This window comes from Grammomys surdaster, unplaced genomic scaffold (genome assembly GCF_004785775.1).
Source record: "Grammomys surdaster isolate TR1022 unplaced genomic scaffold, NIH_TR_1.0 126546, whole genome shotgun sequence".
Lineage (NCBI taxonomy): Eukaryota > Metazoa > Chordata > Mammalia > Rodentia > Muridae > Grammomys > Grammomys surdaster.
The window spans coordinates 2,554,795-2,577,330 of NW_021621338.1; the positions used below are offsets into that span (position 1 = coordinate 2,554,795).

General features: G+C 48.9%; 1 protein-coding gene across 1 annotated transcript; it reads right to left on the bottom strand.

Annotated features, from left to right (window-relative positions):
• Positions 1-4,537: 4,537 nt before the first annotated feature.
• On the bottom strand, positions 4,538-21,228 carry Igfbp5 (insulin like growth factor binding protein 5). The gene is made up of 4 exons (XM_028760691.1): positions 20,327-21,228; positions 9,990-10,219; positions 9,664-9,783; positions 4,538-9,015 (listed from the first exon to the last, which is right to left on the bottom strand). Exons 1-4 carry the CDS (start codon positions 20,658-20,660, stop codon positions 8,884-8,886), a joined length of 816 nt encoding a protein of 271 aa, XP_028616524.1. The 5' UTR covers positions 20,661-21,228; the 3' UTR covers positions 4,538-8,883.
• Between the last annotated feature and the right edge of the window lie 1,308 nt (positions 21,229-22,536).

The following is a 22,536-nucleotide window of genomic DNA, read 5'->3' on the forward strand; positions in this document are numbered from 1 at the left end:
TCCTCTGTGCAGCATCCAGCGGACACAGGACACACAGCCTGCAATCCCAGCGTTCAGATCACTGAGGCAGTAAGACTGAGCGTCTAGTCTAGCCTGGGCTACACAGCATATAAACATCTACACAAAGCAACATCAGTAAAAAGCTTCAGATGACGTTGCAATGGGAGCTGGGAAATGGGGGACACTGAAACTGGGATTCTCTTACCCCCAATATAAGGGGTTTTAAGCTGTCTTAGGGGTTTCCTTTGCTGTGAACAGACACCATGACCACAGCAACTCTTATAAGGAAACATTTAACTGGGACCGGCTTACAGTTCAGAGGTTTAGGCTGTTAGGTGGGAAGCATGGTGGCGTGTAGGCAGGCAGACATGATGCTGGAGAGATAGCTGAGTTCTACATCTGGATTCAGAGTCAGCAGGAAGAGAGTGAGACACTAGGCCTGAAACCTCACAGCCCACCCTAGTGACACACTTCCTCCAACAAAGTCACACTCACGCCACACTCCAACAAGGCTGCCCCTCCTAATACTGCCACTCCCTATGGGCTCCCAAGGAAAGGCTGATGACCTTGTTTTCTGGGCTTGTTCAGAAAGGTCACCCGGAGCTTTCAGAAGCTGTTCCCGTAGTAGCCGGAGTGACTGGCTCCATATCAACATATCAGTCAGATTCAAAGTCAATGTGGATAATGTGGCTGAGGCTGGGCGGTGGTTATGCACATTTCAGGCAGATCTCTGAGACCAGCCTGGCCTACAGAGCAAGTTCCAGGACAGTCAGGATGATACCATGGCTCTGTCTCAAAAAAAGAACAGAACATGGGCAGAGAGACTGGAAATGGAGTTAGGGTACAGGGTGGGGGAGCTATTTGTAAAGCAATGAGTAGCAGGGTTCTAACACGATTTGTTTGCACTGGAAACCCCAGTGATGTCCAGGGACTCGCCTCACCCTCCGACCGTGGGCCATGGGGAAGGCAAACAATTTTCCTCCCTGGTCCAAGGCTGAGCTCGACTTCAGTCTGCACCTGACCCCTCTGGCTGTGGGCCTCTCTAGTGGGTAGGCTCAGTCCCTTCAGACTCATCATCCAGCACATCCAGAAGTGGCGAGGGACACCTGGGACCTTGGGCAGGTGCCAGAACATTAGATTCCTAGAGAACATACCCTGTCAGGAAAAAAGCTACTTCAGGGTGCGTGGAACAGCGGGTGCCCTGCTGCCTCCAGATACGGGAATTCAACTAAGTCCCATGATGCCACGCATAAAAAGCAGTTACCAGTTTTCATTTTACAGTTGAGACAAAGGTTTCCAGAAGGCCCTGTTGCTTAGGATCAAGGTTGCTGCTCATTTCTGGGTAAAGCAGTCCCTTTGGGCAATTTTCCTCTGGACCTAGAAGGGATGGTTTAATCTTCAAGGATCAAGGTCAAGCCTGAGGAGGCTGCTGGGAAGCAGAGGGATATTTCAGGGTTATCCTTGTGCTACAGGCCCTCAGGAGATCCTTCGTGCTTAGGTTCTTTCCAAACATTTTGTGAAAAGCTCCTGATGCTGCCACAACCTGCTCTGCTCACTGCTAGTCCCCTGTTCGGTGAAAGAGGGGGCTACCTGGGTGGAGCTATTATTGACTATGTTCCCAGTCACTCATTAGAGGCCCCTGGAGTTTAAGCGTGACCATTGTTAAACACTGAGGCAATCCTGCCCCCATGTGGCATATTGTAGAACTGCAGCCAAACTTATTTTGGCCCTTCAGTTAGTTAAATGGTTAAAAGGAGGCCCAGGAACCTAGAATAAGTCAACTGGAGGTGCTCCCTCATAAGAAGGATTCTCAAGATCTCCCACAGACTTCCAGAATTAGGGGGTATGGGAACAGGGACTGATAATCTTGATATATACCTCTCGTATGATTTCTAGGGAAGTCTGGTGACATAATTTGCAGGACCTGGGACAATATGAAGCCTTACTAATATGTGTTCTTATTAAGAACTTCAAGGCAGTAATAGGAAAGTGCACCAAAGACAGTGCACCAAAGCATTAAGCTCTGGCTGATGCCATAGGTACATGTTCACAAAGCTGGCCCTTCCCTGTGCCCTCTGGACTTGCAGACACCCTGCTGTAGCTGACGCATCTGCTAAGTGTATCTTTGGTACTACGATGTGCTAGGAACACTGGGAAGAACTTGCTTGCCCATGATTATGAATTGTATGACTTTGTGCATATTTCTAATTTCTATACACCCTTTAAAACCTCAGCTTTAAGTACTGAGATGATGTCTATCTGAAAGAACAGCTTACAGGGTAGAAGACCATTTCTGTCATACAATAAGTATTGGTTAAATGTAGTAATGGCTGGATCCTAAGTTGAGTGATCAGTATTTATGCTTGTACAGTGGTGAGCAGCCATGTGTGCTGTCGCGGAAGGCATCTTGGGGTGGTAATGGACAGTTGTGATGAAGAAATAGAAATTAAAGGAAATGTGTGTGTGAGCGCGTGCACGCGCATGCGTGCACATGTGTATGTTTTCTAAAGAGTTGGGTTCAAAAAGAAGGAGCAGCACATGGAAGGCCTTCATGCCTAAGCTACACCCTGAGCCTGGAGGCTTCCACATGGCTGAGGACTTGTGTGTCATTCATAGGGTGCAGGCAGCAGAAGGACAGGTGAAGAGGAATTGTGGAGGAACACATCCGCAAGGATGTGGGTGCCTTGCTGAGGGATTTGAAGCTGCAAGATAATTTAGGCCAAGGGTGGTAAGACTAGATAAGTGCTTGGAAATCTAACTGTGGCTGAGAAGTCTACCTGAGAGGAGGTGTGGAGAGGAGGGGTGGAGTTAAATCCATCGTGCAGAACTGAACATGATCCAAACGAGGACGAGGGAGGACCGTGAGAGTTGTCAGGGAGCAGCTGACTGCTGGGAGCATTGGCTGGAAAGCTAAGTGGGGGAGTCTGGACTGATACCTAGGGGTCAGACACGGACCGGACCGCTTGGTGGATGTGATGACATCATCGGAGACAAGGGAGTTCTGGGACTCAGAGTGTGGCTTAAGTGAGTTGAGGCAAAAGGAGGAACTGAATAGGGTAACAGAGCCACATGGTCTTGGACCAGCTGCCTGCCATCCACTGAGGATGGGAGAGAGAATGGTGCCCAGGCTCCAGTCCAGTCTGTAAGTGTCCATGATCTGAACGTGCCATGTGGGTTACGCCTCCTGATCATGAATTGTGCAGAGTGGTCAAGAGGCAGAATGGCCAGAGGTTGTGAACAGGAGTTAGACAACGAAGCCTATCAAGGTCACACTAGGGCCTGCGGAGCCAGGAGGAATGTGGAGCCGGTTGGGTCCATGTGGCTCTTCGGAGGTAAGCCCCAAGGACAAACAGCTGGGAGGAAAACCCTGGCTCCTACTCCCTTCAGACATTGCATGGGCAATAGTAATCATAGGATGAGCAGTTTCTGATGGAAATGCCAGAAGACTCTCCCAGGTGTTCTAGCATCGCAAGCCACCCACGCTCCCTCCGCTCACCCACGCGCCCTCCGCTCACCCCACCCACTTTCAAAGCACCTGTTTCTTCTCTGCAGCACCGCCTGCACCTTCTACACGTCACTTTGACCTAAAACATGGTGTTTGGGTCTCTGGCTCTGTGACCTGGAGGGCTGAGAAGCCTCCGGGAAGACTTTTGATGGCTTCCAGAGGACCAGTGGACAGTGAGAAACAAGGCCCCACTTACCATGTGACTTCAAGGTCTGGACACTAGCTCTCCTGAGAGCCTCAGCATTGAGTAGGGGCAAGAATGGATGGTCCATCACCGGCTGTGTGAGTCCTGCTAGGCCTGGTGTGTGTGTGTGTGTGTGTGTGTGTGTGTGTGTGTGTGTGTGTGTGTTTGTGGTTAGTGACAGACTTAAAGAGCAGAGTTTGAGAATGAACATGGGCCATGGAGAACTAGCAGAGCCCAAGGGCTGCAAGAACCTGGTAAGGAAGGCCACAGGGAAACCAAGGCAAAGGGTGTGGTTGAATCTGAGCAGTCAAATCCACAGCTTTGCTTTGCCTTGGGTATAAACCAACGTAGAGGTGCCAGGGAGGGACCAGAAGTGGAAGGCCGGAGGTAGAAGTCACCTGGGTCAGAGGTTTCCACGCACATTAATAACTTGTAAAGGACTAAGGAAAATTCTAGAAATGTCTCCTTTAGCATTCCCTCCAAGGAGAAGAGACTCATGATTTGTCTAAGGGTGGGTTAGACTACTTTGTGCACCAGCAGTGGCGGATATTAAATTATGGCAGAACACATGTGTGCTTACGGTTCTGTGTGCTTTATGTCTAATTTGGTTTCTGGAGCCTTTCAAAAGCTCTGTAGGGCTGAACCCACGGTGCCTGGATACAGAGAGTTCAAGGAGGTGGGAGCTTGGGGTGAGTGAAGGATCGGCTGGAGTTGGGGTACCCTGTTAGCCTTCCTCCTTTCAGGGATCCACTGGAGGACACACACTGGGTTGGATTCTCTCCTTCCCCTCCTGTTGGCAGCCTGGGTGCTCACAGAGCCCTCTGCCCCAGGAGGAAGGCGATGCAAGCTAACTGAATGCATACTTTTATTAAATAAATGCTTTGTCACGACAAAAGACAAAGATCAAGGAGTAACATAAATTATAAGTTGAATAAATAGAGTACAGCAATCTTCACTTTGTAATAAATTGTGAGATCGTCCAGGTTTTTCTTTTTTATTTCTTTAAGTACAAAATACTAAAGAGGAGGAGAGCTCTTCCACATCGGGTTGATTTTCTTCCTACTTTTTTTTTTCACAAACTGGTTTGTTGTTTAATTTTTTTCCATCCGTTTCACCAGTAAAAAGTATAAGCCTTTTTTTAAAAGTCGAAAACAAAAAAGAAGAGAGAACAGAGCTATGGTGTCTGAACGTAACACTACAAAGAGCTACAGTAATATGTGCTGTGGTTATTGCTGTTGTAAAAAAACAAACAAACAAACAAAAAAAGAAAACAAAACAAAAACCAAAAACAACCGGTAGGCGTCTCGGAATCTGAAGGAGTCTTGTCTGAACTGTGCTATCCGTGTGACAGGCTATTGTGTGACAGTGATGGTGTTGGAGATGGGGGTGCTGAGGCTAGTGACTAGGGACCAGAGAAGTGGGGTGAATGGATGTGGGGTGATGAGGGACCCCCTTCCCCTCTGACCTTCTACCTTCCTTTTCCCCATCCAGAAAGACTTAGGGAGGAGGTCAGAGTCTGTGAAGTGGTGAAAGTCTATACTCCGTTAAAAAAAAAAAAAAAAAAACCAAGAAAGTCTGCTCAAAGAAATGAGAACCTAACAGGGAAGAGAGGTGGGGTAACAAGAGTGCAGGACACGTTGCACTTTAGTGGTTTAAAAATGAAGACAGTACAACCCCTAGGCTCCTTGGGTAGAGGCTGACAAAACCTCTTTCCCTTCTACTGGGTTTTACATCATAGCCTCCTTTCTCTTGAAAGCCAGAGGGCTACAGGGTCTCTTCTCCTTGGCTTGCTCCTCTCTCAAGCTGTAAAATTTCACCTAGAGTCCTCTAGGGTTCTGAGCAGAAGGACTGCTGCCCTGCCTGGGATAGGCAGGTGGTTTGGAGGTTGCCATGGCAACCCTTGGTGGTCGGAGAAGGATGAGGAGGATGTTACCATGGAGATAACTCATGATTGGGAAAGGGTCTGGGTCTTGGAAGGAGAAGAGGAGTGAGCACAGACGGCCTCCTAGGTCTCCTGTGGGGTAGATGTTCCCAAGCCTGGTCTGTTTAGGCCTGGTCGTCAGAGGAACACAGAGTCTTTTATTCTCCAGGTTCCCTGCTTTGTTCTGGCTGGTCAAGACTGGCTGGGGCGGAGAATAGGTCCTGGTTAGGCCTCTCTCAGTTACCTGGCAGTAGAGGGGGAAGAGAGCTATCTTTTCCACTGCTTGAGTGAGGCATTTGTCAAAAAGGGGGTGGGAAGAAGCCTTCTATGGGTGAGTGGAGTTGGGGACAGGCAACACTTAGACCTATGGCTGTGGATAAAGCCAACGTAGAGGCCTCTAACGGAGCTAAAGGCTAGCCTGGAGCCAAAAGCTTCTTGCTCAGGGTATGATGGGACCATTGCAAGCCTGCCTTCTCCCCCCGTAACATGGAGAAGAGCATCCTTCTTCTCTTGATGACCCCATTTCCGTGATCTCTGTATCCTGGGTTCAGCCAGATTTCCCGTTTGGAAGGTTTAGTTCCATCTGTCTGTTAAAGGCAAGCTTCCTCTAGGAAGAGACTTGCTGTCTTAGACATGCCTCTGCGTATAAGCAGTGAGTACACTCACAAGTTTGGGGGAGGTAGGCCGAACTGGGGAAGGCCGTCTGTCTATACAATGCCCTCCATCTGTGGCTCACAACAAAAAGCCCATGTAAGAGGCAGAGGCTCATTCAAGGTCCAGCAAGTAGCGGGGTAAGGAGAACACTCCTCACAGGTGTTAGCTCCAGGCCTGGGAGGGGCAGTGAGTAGGCAGTTCCTGGCTCAGTCTTTTCTTGGGGGCAACAGTACCCCAGTATCCACTTGGCAAATCCCAGTCAGATGACTGCTCAAGATCCAGAGAAATAATGGCAGGAAGATGAGACGTATGGAGAAGGTTTAGGATACTGGCCTAAGATACACTGAAGTTCGAGTTGGGGCTGGGGATGTTGTGCAGGGTGACGGGTGTACTGACCCTGCAGGTCTGGTAAGTCCTTCTACTGCCATCCCCATCAGGCCCTTTGTCTTATGAAGATTAACTGCCTCTTTTATTCCCAGCCAACTGTCTTGTCCAGGCAACAGGAGACATCCCCTTCTAGTAGCCATCCACGTCCTATGAGTCGACGTACGCTTGTCTCTTTGCTGTCCCTTTGGTTGCTCCACGTTGCGTGTTGGAGGGGGCCTCTACTATGCCATGCCATCAAGAAAGAGCAAAGAGCTGTGTCCACAGCAAAAAAGGAGCCTCCTGTACCAATGTCCTAGTACCCTCTCCTGGCAGGCTATCTTCAGTCTTCAAAGACAGTCCTAAGCCCTTTGTTAAACACCCCTTTATTGCAGAAGCCAGTGGGCCATGAGATCAGGCTGGTAAACATGAAGACCCAGGCCTGAGTTGTCCTGGGCTTTCTACCATCCTCCATTCCAGGGAGGATGTTTGGGTGGGGCAGAGCTGATGAAGCACTTGAAAGAGTCTTTGGCCTCAGTCCCTCCTTGGGGAGGCAGAAGTTGAACTGAAGTTGTGCTCTCTTCCCAAGGCATCCTTTTCACCCTTTAACACCCAGTCAGGCTATGGATCCTTGTTTCCAACCGTGCATCTTAAGTCTGGATTAAAGTCTGCCTCAATTACCCACCATCTGGGCTCTGTGACTTGAATTGAGTTCGCTCAACCTCAAAGCTCCTTCCCCCCATTTTCCTCTCAAATCCCACAGAGTTTATTAGCTGGGAGACACCACGGAAAATTCTCTTGGCATTTCCCTCTTTCTGTCTCATTCTTGTTCCTCCCAGACCTCATCTCTGCTCCATCTTCTGTGTCTTTCTGTGAAAGACTTTCCCCCCACCCTCCACTTCCTCCTCTTCTGTCATCTCTCATGTTAGTTTCTCTCTGATCTGTCAGCCTGGCAACTGAGGGAGGCTTTCAAAATGCAGTTTTAAAAAAAATGCAGATAGACAAGAAGGCCTGAGCAGGCCAGTGGGTGGAAGATGGATCTGGTAGGTTTCTCTGCGTGCTGTAAGACAGTTACTTTCCGAGGGCTGGAAGGCTGACATGGGGTGACCTGGGCTGCAAGTTGATGCACCTTGGGTGCTGGCAGCTACCTGGTGGATACATTTCAACAGAGGTTGGGAATCATAAGAAGATCTGATTCGGTGCTCCACAAAAGAGCCACACATGTAGCTTATGAGACAAGCTGCCCAGAAGCAGGCCAAGCTGGTGTTCTGGGTTGTATTAGTGAAATACGGATTTTCCCAGAATGAGGAAGATCTTCAGTGCCCTAAAAACTACTTCAAAGAGGTAATGCAAAACTTTGAAAGAAAGGGAAAGGGGGAAAAATAAAGAAAATAGATTTATATGCCTATATAAGTCTACATGGAGCCTTGTAGGTGAATACAAGCCCCTTCCATTTCTCCGCCTATCCTTCTCCTCCACAGAGGCTGCTGGGCCAACTCTGAGTCTAGTGAAATTAAGGGCCAAAGCCACATGCTTCTGAATGCTTGTCACCCTGGAAAATCAAGTCTTTCCAGTGTTGGGGGTGCATACTGATTTCTTAAAAAAATCTCCAACAAGAGTAAAATTTTCTTTGTTTTTAAAGGGATGGAATGCATTTTAGTCTTTATAAATTTGGGGAAAAAACCACCCTGCACTTGGGTAAGAGGAGAGGAGGGTGAGGGGTCTAGCCATCCACACTGCTGGCTGGAGGAAGCAACAGACCCGAGAGGCACTGACATGCCTTGTTTCTTTTCTCCTTTTGACCAATCTAAACTGGGTGTCACTGAATGCCACACTTTTGAGTGCCCCAACCTTTCTCTGACCCCAGGCTAGAGCTGAAAGCAAAGAACAGATCCAGCCCTGGTTGTGGCGTCCTTCCTGCCTTGCTGTTTCTGTCTTTTCTCTCTAACCCTACCAGTCCTTCCTTCTTCTCTACTCCAACGCTTTCTTCCCATTTCTCGCTCCTTCTTGCTCCTTCTCTTCTTCCCTTCTCTGTCCGTTCAACTTGCTTCAAAAAGGAATACATTTCCGGGGTCATGGTGGGAAGTGTCTCCTTAACCCTTGCTAGAGATTCCGAGGTCCTCAGTTTCCTCAAATATATATGTATATATATTTCCCCTAAATGAGATGAAATGAGTGACGTCCTGGGGTGGAGGGAGGCTCTGGCTGGAGTTGGGGCTGGGGGGGTAGGAAAGGGGGAGGGAGGGAGGGGACGCGTCACTCAACGTTACTGCTGTCGAAGGCGTGGCACTGAAAGTCTCCATCCACGTACTCCATGCCTGGTAGCTTCATCCCGTACTTGTCCACACACCAGCAGATGCCACGTTTGCGGCCACGAGAAGGCTTGCACTGGGAAAGAGGCAAGGAGCAGTGAGATACCTGTACCTGAGGCTCTCTTCTTGTCTGACTCCCCCCACCCCGTGCTTGAGGGTTAAAAGGGGTACATCTTTAGCCAACTCTTGGGGTTTTGCTGACTCCATTTCATGGGAGGACCCAAAGAAAATCGTTAGTTCAGGCATCTTGCCCTGGGGTAGGTCTTGCAGTCCCCCTTTTGTTATTCACTTTGGGACTACCAATCTCACCTTCTCCAGGAATCCTCAACAGAGGACCTTGGTCATGAAAATAGGAAGCATTACTCTGTGGCTCTATCGTGGGCCAGACACAGTTTAACATGGGTCATGTGGCAGGAGTTGTTCGAAGTGCTTTGCCAAGGTAGTCACTTATTTCTCCCCATCAGGGTGGCAGAGATTGCTAGTCCCCATTTTACAGGAGAAACTAAAGACACAGGGGCTTTAAATAACTGGGTCATGGGTTACACAGCTAGAAATGGCAGGGTCAAGATACACCTCAAGGGGTCCTAGCTTGTAACTGTTAACTTAGATTGGGATCTCTTATAGGCACCATTAGTCACTCAATTTAGAAAGGTAAAGTGCTTGGAATCTACTCCAGACCTGCCAATCAGAAACCCTAGAGGTGAAGCCTGGCACAGGGGCATACCTGCTTTCTCTTGTAGAATCCTTTGCGGTCACAGTTGGGCAGGTACACGGCACGGGGCACCATGCGTGGGCTGGCTTTGAACTCCTGGAGGGAAGCTTCCATGTGTCTGCGGCAGGGGCCCTGTGAACACAGGAGGGATGAGAGGCATGACTCAGGTGGAAACCGCTTGGTGGTACCCTCTGATGGCTCATATGTGGCGTCCAAAGGGACCCGGGAGAAAAATCTATCACCTTTATCAGAAGTCACTTTTGGCCACAGATGCTCAAGTAAGACACATGTGATTGGGATGGTGGCCAGGGCACGGGAAGAAACCCCCTGAGACTCACTTGCTCAGATTCCTGTCTCATCTCAGGCGCAGGGATGACTCGGGGGTGGGCAGTGTTCTCAGCGCCCCCCACAAACTTAGACTGAGTTAGCTTCTTTCTGCGGTCCTTCTTCACAGCCTCAGCCTTCAGCTCGGAAATGCGAGTGTGCTTGGGCCGGAAGACCTTGGGTGAGTAGGTCTCTTCAGCCATCTCGGAGGTGGTGGGTTCCTCATGCTCCCGAGAGTCTCTCTCTGTGGGGAGAAGAAGGCAGCGAATCACTTCTGAGGTCAGAGAGCAGTGTCTAGACACCAGAACTGGAAGGATTGGGATCAGAGGAATCAGGGAGGCTCAGAAAGATCCAATGAGGTCTAAGAAAGCAAGAGGGGGATGGAGTTATTCTTGACCACGCCTCACTAGTGCACGTGGGAAGGCAAGCTCGAGAAGGTGGCAGCACAAGGCCCGAAGCAGGTGAAGGTTACGTAAAAACAGTTTGCGGGCCAGTGGCGCAGCTCAGGAGATGAAATGGCTGGAGGCAGAAGGTTGAGCTGTCAGGACCTGGAGAGCTGGGCCAAGGGAAGAACACAGGGCACAATCCAGACATAGGCAAGAGCAGCCAAGTGTGTCCATCCTCTTAAAGAGGTCTTTGTACTTTTAGAGCAGCTGGGCTGAGGGTTGAGAGATGTTTGGACCTGGGTATCCAGGAACAGGGGTAGTAGAGGGTGGACCATGGTGTGGGCTGAGAGAGAGGAGAGGCAGAAATGTGGGCCCTGGAGAGGAACGGAGCAAATGGAAGACAGGCTGCATCCTTCCGTACTAGCTTCCAACTGGCTCTGTGCTGTGCTCTGGACCCTAGGAGGCTGGGCATTCCTCAGCTCTGTCTGAGAGGGGCTGACAGCTGGCTGGGGCCAGACCAGTTATATATAGGAGCAACTTGGTGACAGTCTATACTTAGCTGACTTATGACCTTTAGAAAAAAAAAAGTAGGACTTCGTTCATGTGTCCGTTAGTCTGTTAATGTCATCTGCCTAGTCAATCTCAGTACACATTTCCAGTAAGTTCTTTTCTCATAGGTGCCCACCAGTCCCCTCTCAGCCCCTGACCTTGCAATCTCAATAGATTATGAATGGGGAGACCTTAGATTGCTGTCTTCGTGTGGTGTGCTTCACATGACCCACATCAAGATGGAGGGTCAGAAAGGGGTGGAGGACCAGACTCCATCACTTTTCCTATCTAAATACTCAAAAGGGGGGGGGGGGCTTTGGGAGACCCAAAATTAATAAAGCAGGGTGAAGGAAAATCCACCATCCCTCAGATACCTAGATATGGTGGCAGCTGGGTATCTCAGATGTGAGAGATAAGGGGAGAGAATTCAACGAAGTTGAGATGAAGGGGAATTTGTAAAGAAAGCGAAGACTGAACTGCCTTCAAGCTCCCAGCCCAAATGAAAATCTGTTGTGAGTGAGCAGAAGCATAAGATTAGGCCTAGCCTGGTTAGAAGAACAAATGGCATCAAACACCCAAGTGCATGTTCCTCCAGGGCTTGTCAAGCTGAATGAACTAGGCATTGGTTCCCAGTAGGAGGAAGCCTCTAGGGGTTTTCATTGATCCTGATGGGTAATGGGCTTGGGTGTGTATCCACAGGAAGGAAGAGAAACGAGTGCTGGAAAGGAAGAGGAGGGGCCGGGACTACAAGGCAGTGCTGGGGCAGGCTCTCCCTGAGTCAAACTCTGAGTGGGATAACAGACCTGCCCTCTGCGTCTTCTTCTTCCCTTCCCCAGTGCCTGACTCTACTGTATCAGAACCTGCTGGGATGCCTAATCCTGGACTGATTGCCCAAAGTGGAATCTAGGACTCTAGGGATTAAAAAAGGGTATCTTGAAGTGAACCCAATTTTCTTGGTTGTGGATTTGGACGATGCAGGAGGAGGCATGTTTAGTTTGGGGGTTCCATGCAGATAGAACAGTAGAATCTGATGTTTTTCCTTAAGGAAAACTTGCAAACTCTGGGCCTCACTAAGCAAAGTCTAGGCTCCTGGGGGTAACTCCTCTTCCCTAATTTTCAGGCTTCTTATTTGTGAAGAGTAGGTTTAAAATTTTGATGTGCTTTCTAGTTCTTGGTGTTGCTTCACCTCTGTGAAAGCTAGAAACCCATTACTTAGAGAGAAGGAGAGTCGAGTATTAGAGATGCTAATCAGGGTCTTGTGGTCACCTGTAGACCTCAGAGAGACAGTGGGACCTTGGAGGAGAGCCAGAGCAGAGTCAGGAAGATTAAAGAGCTAGAAAGCAGGCCTCGAACCAGAATACCAACTAACCCTGTTCAGCTGCCTTGTGGCTGAATCATAAACAGGATTTCAGTTTTTGGAAGGTTCGGCTTTTAGATAAAACAAGAGGCCACAAATACCCTGGTTATCCAAGAGTCAGTTCACCAAGAGAAAATAAATGAATGGAGGCTGCTGATGGGATTGACTCCAGGACCCCAAAACGAGGCTTTTAGAAAAAAGCAGGGCTATACCTCCAGGTGGCCAGTAGATGGCGCAGGCGACCAAAGACGCTCAATTTGTGCACACTTCCAGGGAAGATGCAACGTTAAAATCTGGCACTGGGATGTCTCCTCCTTCTACTAGCCTGAGAATCCCATCAATCCTTCCCCCCTCTTTGTGTGCTTCCAGCATGCATTAAGAAGGTTGGAGGGACAAGAGAGAGCTGTGCAGGAGTGGAGGACTGTGAGGACAAGTCTTAGTTGTGTGTGGCAGAATGTTGCTTCTTAGTCATGTGACTGGAAAGAGAAGAGAAACACATTCCAACACTCTCTTCCCTCTAGATGCTGCTGGAAAGGTTTCTGCAAAAAATGAGAAATGTAGGGTGCTTTTTGGTGAGGGATTTTCATTGCAGCAATAAAACCCCTAAGACGAGTGCTATATTATTCTAGTATTTACTCTGATGTATGTTCTGCTATGGTTCTAGCTTTGTAGTGTGCCTACTCTGCCACAGGAGTGTTGATCTATTTATCCTCCCCTTCCCATAACTCTAGGGCCACAGGGTACATCAGCCTCTCCCTACGGGCAGCCACAGCTTTATGGTTACAAAGGCACCTCAGGGAGGGCAGCATTGCACAGGGCACTACAACACCATACGCATACCTTACACAAGCTCAACCTTTTTAAGCTCACAGTCTGGCCGCCAATGCGTTCCTGCAGGAGTCTGACTCTTTACCAACATATGGAGGTTCTTAGGATGCCTTCCCATTCAACCTTGCTTTCTAGTCTTTCCAATAGATGAATCCAGGTGGGGTCTGTTGCTACCTGAACTATCACTTTCCACCCTGGGGTTCTTGTCATTCTGGCACCATAAATAACCTGGTCCTGGACTGCTATTGGATGCTTGCTTGACTTGACCTCACAAACAGAAGTCTGGGATAGCCTTAGCTGTGATGACTTCTCTTCTATCAGAAAACCAGCTATAGTTGGAGTTCATGGCCCAATAAGAGTTGAGGGCTTGGCCAGGCCACCCACTTACAGTCTGCCTTAAAGGCAAAGAGAAGTTGAGTCGAGAAGCTTTTCTGTAATATAAATGGGGCAACATATAGCTTAATGGATGCTGGGGGAGGCCATCTCAGTCATGCTCCTGCCTCAGAGCATGATCGCCTCACTACAGGAAGGCACCGGGAGGTAAAGAGACAGGCAGTACTTGAAGCAGTTGCCCCTGGTGTGGGAAGCTTCTGTTTGACTGAGGCTGTGCCATCCAGGAGCCAACATGGCTGTTTAAATGAACAAATACAAAATAAAAACAAAATAACAAAAACCCCAGCTGTCCTCATTTCCAGTTCTCCACCGCCACATGCTGTTGGCTGCTACTGTGCTGGACAGCGCAGATACAGAGCATTGTCATCATCACAGTAAGTTCTGCTAGATAGAACTGGCCCAGGACACTGATCAGGACAAAAATAGCCAGCTAAATGCTCTGCCCACTCCTCGTCCTGTCTTGTTTCCCAGCAAACAGACCATCTCCTGCTCTGTGCTGCAGTACTAGGCTTGTGGTTGCTCATTGTCCCCCCAGAATGTAAGCCGTGTTTCAGACTCACTGCTTCACAGCTGCAGATGGATGCTAATTTGCTCCGGTGCACTGTGTGGGTGCATCTTCATATAGAGAGAGGGAGGAGAGGCTCTGGGCAGATGCTGTGGAGTTTCCCCTTGCTTTCCTGCTGGCCCACAGCAGCATCTGCCTGGCCACAAGCTCACTCCTGAAGATCCCTAAAGACACTATTTTCTTTTCCACTGTGATCAGCAATAGAGGTAGTGTCCAGAGATTTTAACAACCAGAATGATGAGCTGACTTTTCAAGAGGAAAACAAAGGTAGACAGCTGTATCCTAAGGTGGGAAGAGGGCCAAAAGGGCTTTTAATTTCACAAAGCTTAACTTTAAATTTTGAAACAGGTAATTTGCTCACTGGAAATTTTTTAAGTATGTTTGGCGGAGCATACCATAAATTTTATGACATACATACATACATACATACATACATATATATATATATATATATGTATGTATATTCTAAATTGAGATTTTGTTTTGTAAAGGTTGAAACTTGCTATGGATTTAAAAGACGTTGAGTGAAAGAAAGTTGATTTCATTATCATTCTTTGGGTACACGTTGAGATGATATTTTCTGGTATGCTCTGTTAACATACACTACTAAAATTAATTTCCTCTGCTTCTTCTTAACCTTTAAAAATTTTGGCCTCTAGAAAAAAAGTATAAAAATTATGATTCCTGGAAAATTAAACATTATGTATGTGGCTTGTATTATGTTTCGGTTGGATGTGCTAGTCTAAAGACTCCTGAAACCGACACAACTTTAGTGGGGGGGCAGAGAGATGTTAACACCCTGATGGTATAGCTGAGAGAACAAATAGCTGGACTCTATATAAATTCACAGACTGGCAGAGGTATTTATTGTATGAAACCCTGTTCTGAGTACAATTTCATTGAAGGTCTTCAGACTTGACAGTAAAGCCATTGATCTGACAGTTTAGGTTGAGGGATAAAGTGTAAGATAAACTGTTTGGTTGAACCTAAAGTCTCAACTGGTAGGCCCTACTGGGAAGACAGGCTTGTGTTATCTGCTTCCTTCCCTAGAAACCCCAAAGGGAAGAGCTTCCTCAGCCTCTGGGGCAGCTTAGCTTGATTCTTGGCATAGACTGATTAACCTGAACTCCCAGCTATAACTTCTCAGTCAAAGGCAGGCCTGTGGAAAAACCTAGGTATACCCTCATATGCTCACAAGCCAGTGGCTCTTGAGGTTTTCTTTATCAGCCTTCTTGGCAGATGGTCTCTCCTCTTTCTTTCTGATGTAGAAATCCTGTAGTTGCTTCTGTCAGCCTATTCTGCCCCAAGTCTCATCATCCTGTTTGCCAGCCCCAGGGAAGACCTTTGCCATGGAGACAGGTTACCATGGAGAGTAGACTGCTGACTGAAGAACGGTGTTCTCCAGAGAGACAGGAAGCATAGACAACCACAGGGATGCAAGAGCCTGCCTGCCACATTAGGAGAACACCTTGTGTTCAGGAAATGAGGTTTGGCCCATAGACATGAAGGCTGTGCTGAATACCATCCCTTCAAACCCTCCTTGCTCTCTTTCTCTGACCAAACCACTGGCCTGAGCCAGCTGTCTGTAAGACTGTGCAGAAAGAGGGACAGAAGAAGCCAGGAGAGCAAGAGGGCATTGGAGTTCCTACTTTTGGGTCACTTCACCACCTCTCTGGTGCACATAATAGAGCACCCTAAGTGGACAGTTTTCTTTTTGCTTTCAGAACACCTACCACTGGAGGGTAGCATGTGGCAATGTTGGTCAAGGGTCTGGGTTGCAAGGTTAGACCAAGCCTAAGCAAGAGCCCTAGTGACTACTGGAAGGAGCCAGAAATAGCAGAAATAGCAGGGCAGAGTGCCTCAACCCCTAGGGAGAAGCCAAGTTCAAGTCCTGACTGCCACAAATCTTGTCTTGGGCAGGTAGCTTCCTGTTCTAGGTCCCCGTGTCTTTATCTGTAAAGTGGGGCCCTTGGCCATGACGGTAGCAGTGGATTTCTTCCACCTTTAAGGCTCTTTGGATACTATCCAGACAATTCCTGGAGAGATGTTAGGACACAGCTAAGACATGTGGCTAGGCAGGAAAGGCCACTTCTCCATACAAGCAAATGTCTAGTTACCCATCTGGATTTATGTTTTATAAGAAATAAGTGGGATCGTAGTAGAAATCATGGCTGAGGGAGGGAAGCAGACTATGCTCCAGATTCCTTGGTTATTTGCTGGTTTCTGCAGCCGTGTGCAGCCGAGTGCAGCCATGTGCAGACTAATCTTATTGCCTTGAATAGCCTGCCCAGCTTGGAATTTAAGAACAGCCTTTGAGAATTGTCATTTTCACCTAACTGGCAAAAGTGCAAACTTACAACTGAACGAGACCCTTCCCACTTGCCCACTGTGGCTCCTGGTAACATCCCCTCTTCTCTCAGGGATTCTTAAGGGATGTCCCTTGTTCATACTTGATCATGTACAGAGTCCCTCCACCTTCTGAATGTGGTGGCTCTGGGGGGTATAATCCCTTCTTTAAATTTTAATTTTTCTCCACATTACATTACCATAAGGTTTTCATAGGCATTGGCTGCTCAGGTACAAAGTAAAACTTTTTTTTTTTTTTTTGTAAATCTTCCCTTCCCTCTTGCTCCTCCTCCCTGAATTAAGAAAGCAGGACCCGGTCAGCCGGGAATCTTGCTTCCCTGTCATCCGTCCTAACCAGCCCAGTGACCTCTGGCTGGAGGGTCAGCCGGCCCTGCCTGTGCAACTGCAGGTGGCTGCTTGCTTAAAGCGGGAGGGCAAAGGCAGAGCTGCTCAGATTTAAAACTTCACCCTCAGGGGATGCCTCAGAGTTGGGGCGTGGACAAGAGGGAGGGTACTGAAGTCGGGGCGGGGGTGGGGGTAGGGAGGGGACTTGGAAAGAAAAGCAGCTTTCCTGGGCCAGCTGTGCTGACTCCTCTAAGCCTTGCTGACACAGCAGAAAGATGGGGGCAAAGGCAAGAAACGTCTAGTTAAAGCACCACCCCTGTCGCCCAACTGCCGTTTTGGTTGGCTTCAGCATAGCCCTCGCTCACAGACTTGCTTCAAAGGGAGCGCGTGCGGTGGGAAAGTCATCTGGCTCCTTCAAAATTTCATAACCTTGTTCAATCCAGACATGAATTTGGCCAAAAAGTCTTACTCTGGATTAACTTCAGCGTGGTATTTGGACCAGGCTTGGACCTGAAGCCAGGCGGATGGAGGCCAAACCCGTCAAAGAAGCAAAGGTTGAATTCATTTTCATTTACATAATTTCCCCGTCCCCTTGCTTTTTAAAAAATGTTGCTCTTTGCCTTATTTCTCAATGACTGGATCAACATTCACAACCCCCTGCCCCCCACATCTCAGATTTCACATCTCTGCTAGCCCAGAAGACACTCCCCAGATCCTCCAGTATGCTAGGCTCCAACCGCTGAAACCACAGGCCATGTTCTAAAGAACGCCCTCAACAAATTTTAGGCCTTTCTTGACCCACTAAGGCTCACCTTTCTTTATTTGCTTTTGGCCCTAAAAACCCTTGTCTCCCTAGTCCCCTTAGCCTCACACACATTGCCTTCTGTTTTTATATCTATCGCTGGCTCCTGAACTGGCCAAAAGAAAATGCAGGGCCAGGCGTGCTCCAAGCCCTGGACGACATCTAGGCGACTCCCTCTCCAGTTGCTAAGCAACGCATCCAGCAAACCCTGGGTCTCCGCCAGCCTGGCTACACCTCCCTCTCCCGAAACTTTGGCTGCCAGCCACCTCTCCTTCGCTCCTCACTTCTCAATCTAGAAACGCACTGTACTGGGGGGTGTTACATAATACAATAATATGAATATATAGTATATTTTTGGTTGCATACCATATATAAACACAGTATATGCGTATTATAGCTTCTATCCGCGGGAAAAGAGGTCCAAGCTCACACTACTCAGATTTCAATGATGGGGGAGGGGATCTAGGGAGCAAGAATTTCTCCTAAAGGACCCAGAAGACAACCTCCTCTCTTCATTACCTATTTCCCGTTCCTTAAGAATGACGTCATCTTTGGCTTTTTTTTTTTTTGATCCAACTAATGGCTCTCGGGTTGAAGGATCTTCTCCGAGAGCCTGCTCCCTTTCTCGAGGAAGGTATTAACCTTTGCCACTGTGGACAGCAGCCAGGGCGCAATTGTAGGAGCTGGGGTTGGAGTGAGGGCGAGGAGAGGGGGTTGCTTCGGGTTGAAGAGGCTGCAAAGAATTCTAAAACGATCTGGTGCAGGACCAAAAAAAAAATCGTGCGTACGTGTGTGCATGTAGGCGTGCACGCGCGCGTGTGCACTGGGTCCGCTTGGGAGTTGGATGCTGCCTCTGCTGGTCTAACATCTGCGTGTGTGCGTGCTCACAGAGCGCACACCTATCCCAGCTACTCCCTATCTACCGCTTGGCTGGGCAAATAAAAGTGGGGCCGCGATACTGCGGAGGCTTAACTTGCGCAGTTCGTCTGTGATGGGATTGCTAGCCACCCCTTTTGTCTCCAAGCCAGGTAATGGATTCATACCGCTTCAGCCGGCAAGAATGTAATAGAAATAACCACGAAAATCGGTCTCTGGGGGCTTCTGCGGTTTGTACGCCTCCACCCCCCTCATGATGCAACTTCTCGTGATAGCTCAAATCTGCAGTTCCTGGGGAGAGAGGCTGAGCTCACGCAAGCTCTGCTGCCTACTGATGAGCGCTCACGTACCCTCCTACGAGCTGGAATCCGTAGGTCTTTAGTTTGAGTTCAAAAAAAAAAAAATTACAAACCTTCTCATGTTGGAGTAATAGAGGACGACAGGTGGTGAGAAGGGCTTTATCTTTGTAAGGAACTGCATCAAATAAACATTTAGCCAAGTGTTAACACCTCTAGGAGAGAGTCAATAGCTGTTAATCTCTCCTAGCACAGATTTTGTGCATCGTTGGTTAAGCTTAAATATATACAATACATAAATATAAAAATAATATAATAAAAATATATAATCAAGTAACTCCCCAAAGAAATCTAGCTCGAGGCAAAACGGTTCTGATTGAACAAGAAGCTCTGTCTATCATTTAAACCACAGACTCTGGGCACAGAGAATTTGGAGGCGGGGCAAGAGGGGGCGGGGCAAGCGGAGGGGTGGTTCCCAGAGCGTAGTCTTCCTGTCTCCGCCCCTTGAATTCTGTGTTTCCAGGGCCCTTCACGCACTTAGCCACACTCACTTTTAGTCTGGTCTAAGTGATTGGTGGAGGGTGGGGGTGCTAGGGTGGGGTGGAGTGGGGAGAAAGGGAGGGGAGATGGAGAGGGCCAGTATCCAGTGGGAACTTGAGGATGTCTTCATCCCACATCCCTCTTCACCTCTCAAGCCTATGTCCATCTTTTATCTTAAGTAAAATGTGAATTCAGGAGGGGAAAAAAAGCATTAGATTCAGGGACGAACATTCAGCACAGAACACCAAACTCTTTCACTCCATACCCCACACCCTACCCCAGCACGCCTGAAGGATTCTTTCTCTTCCTGGGAGGAAAAAAAAAAAGAGACGTTTTACAGTCTAATGTGTTTTATCATCGATCATAATCAACCATATCAATTCAAAAGCAGCAAGTGTATATGTCGGTGAACACTCAATATCTCCACCCAAAATACATTAGTTGTCAATGATGTGGTGTGTGTGTGTGTGTGTGTGTGTGTGCGCGAGCGTGCGTGCGTGCGCGCGCGCGCTCGTCCTTGAGCAAATAGGAATGGAGGGAGAGATAAATCTGGAGGCACTGAGATGTGGGGTAAGGCTTGGAGGGATCAAGGTAGAATTAGCTCTAAAGATGAATAATGCATCTCCAGATTCCAATTAAAATGATCTTTTAACAAAAGTTTTTTTTTTAAAGTTTAGGGAGAAAAGTACGGGGATGGAGTGGAGAAGGGAGTTGATAATTTAACCTGTTCTTTTTCAGAGTGGATTCTCAGTATTTGGACTTTGAGACTTAGAAGGAGCTCGGAGTCAGGATTGCCACGAGTTAGGAGTGGGGGAGGGTCGGGCTGAGGTGGAGATTGAGAGGAGATGGAGTGTAAACTGGTAGAGGTCAGGTTAGACAGCAGCCTGGGATAGCAGGCTCTGAGGTGCAAGGACTCACCCCATCTGCTCCCAGGAGCTACCAGGGTCTCAGACACTTGCTGCGTGCGCAAAGCGCGCGGGTTCCCAATCCGTCCCGGGTCCCCACCCATCCAAGGTGCCTCCCCCTCCAGCTCGTGTGCGGTACAACTGGAACCCCGGTAGCGCTCACCTGTCTTGATTTGCTCGCCGTAGCTCTTTTCGTTGAGGCAAACCCCGCGGCCGTGCAGCAGGGCGTGCAGCGGCTTCTCCTCATCCTGCCGGGGGAGACAGCGCAAACCCTGGGCGCAGCGCTCCGTGTAGACGCCACACGACTGTCCCTCCGCCAGGGCGCAAGTCATGCAGCAGCCACAGCCGGGCTCTTTGACCAGCTCACAGCCCAGAGGGCTGGGGGGACACATGGACAGAGCTTTCTCATCGCAGGGTTCACAGTGCACGAAAGAGCCCAGGCCTTGAGCTGGCACGGCATAGGCGGCCAGCAGCAGGAGGACCACGCTGATCACCATTTTCTCGGAGTCTGGCTTTACCTCGGGGCGGGGCAGGAGAGCGAGAGTGTGTGGAGAAAGGGGCCAAGAGGGAGCCTGGAGATTCTTTTTTTTTTTTTAATCTCTTGCAGGTAGAGCAGGTGCTCTCCCCCAAACCCTTGCAAAATATTAGGCAAGGAGGAAGATTCAGATGCCTGCACGCAAGTCCCAGTTGCAAGGATTAAAGACTTGCAACAGGTTGGGGGTGGAAAAAAAAAGAGGCGCGCCAGGTGCACGCAGAGTGAGCGGAGACCGAAGAAACCCCTAGGCGGGATCGGGTCAGAATTGGGGGTGAGGGTGGAGAGATCCACAGAATTGCTCACCCCAAAGCAACAGAAATAATTAACTTGGAAGCCTTGAAAAGGTGAGAGGTGAAGAAAAAATGGATTTGGCTTATTTTTTTTTGTTGCCTTTTGCTTAAAAATCTAAAACGCACCCCCACTCCTCAGCCTCAGCTGCCAGTTGCGCCGCTGCCGCAGAACAGGTAAGAGGCGTCGGCGGCTGCCAAGAAGATCGGGAAAATGTTGAAATCAAGGGAGAGGAAAAAAAAAGGCAAAAATCCAGACCTCACCAAACCTGGACCCCAACACCTCTTTTCTCCTGTTCTGCCACCACCTCTTCGAAACCCGCAGGTTCTGCGTGAAGTCCGGAGAAGGGTGCAGACCGAGGAGGGGGATAAAGAAAAGGAACAAAAAGGGGGGGAAAACCCAAACAGCTTTGCAGCGCTTTCCTAGCTCTTTTAAAACCCCCCGGCAGAAGTTTCCAAAGAGACTGCGGGCTCTGGTGGAGCAGGCGCTTTTAAATAGACGGCCCCTGGCTGCCAGCCAGTTGTAGCTGCAATTTGAGCTCCCCAACACCCAACCCATGCAAGGATGCCAAGGAGCTTTGCAGCGCAAACTCACACGGGGTGGGGGTGGGGAGAGGCCTTCTAGACACGGGGGCTCCCCTTTGCTCCCTGCACAGAGCCCTCCTCCCCACGGAATGTACAGAAAGGGCTTGGGGGGGGGGGGAACGGACAGGCGAGCTACAGAGGAGAGTAGGGAGAAAAGGTGGAGGGAGGAGTGGATGGCAGTAATCTTCAGGAGCTGGGTGAAAACAATGGGGCGAGCCGGTTCTCCGACAACTAGCCAGGACACTGGCTGTTAGAAGCCACATTTTCTTATTAGCCATGTATACCCTGCCCGAGGAGTCCTTTTCAACTTTAGAAAAAAAAAGTGTCTAAGGGACCACTGAGGGTTTGTCTGACAGTGTGTTTGTGTTTGAGGGACAAATAGTGTACAGTAGCTGGTGAGGGGCGTTGAGATGAATTTAAAGGAGAAAAAGTGTGTGTGTGTCTGTGTGTGCCCATCAAAAGTCGGGGCAGAGGGATTATGGCAAGGGCTTGTCGTTGTTGTTCTGGTGGGGTACTGATTTTAGTTATACTCAGTGGTCATTTTCCCTTCACCTACATAGCTGACCAGGGAAGCGTGTGTGTGCACTTTCAAGGAGGAATACCCCTGGGCCCCCGCTGTCCCAGCTTTCTTGGGAGTAGTGACTGAGACCCTGGAGGAAAAGTTATGGGTTGTTAGTTTTATCTGGTGTCCTCATGGACACCTTAAACGTCCTTTTAAATGGAAAGAAGATAAACTAAAGTGATAACCTTCTTGGGGTTGACAAAGGAGCACTTCTGTGGGGTAGGCAGACCCTGGAGTGAGCAGGTACCTTACTGCAGGAGGCCTTGTCTTAGGGTTAATCTATACCAGTGTATATGAGATGGTAGGACCCTGGGGACTGCACATGAGAAATCCTCACCCAGGCCTTCACCATGACACGTCAAGCCCCAGATCACAGGTCAGTACTAGGGACCATTCTTCCCTTA

Coding starts and splice junctions, on each gene's coding strand:
- Igfbp5 (XM_028760691.1), bottom strand. CDS start 20,660: ATGGTGATCAGCGTGGTCCTCCTGCTGCTGGCCGCCTATGCCGTGCCA. Junction 10,220..20,326: donor CGGCGAGCAAATCAAGACAG/GTGAGCGCTACC, acceptor TTCTCCCCACAG/AGAGAGACTCTCGGGAGCAT. Junction 9,784..9,989: donor TGAGACAGGAATCTGAGCAA/GTGAGTCTCAGG, acceptor CTGTGTTCACAG/GGCCCCTGCCGCAGACACAT.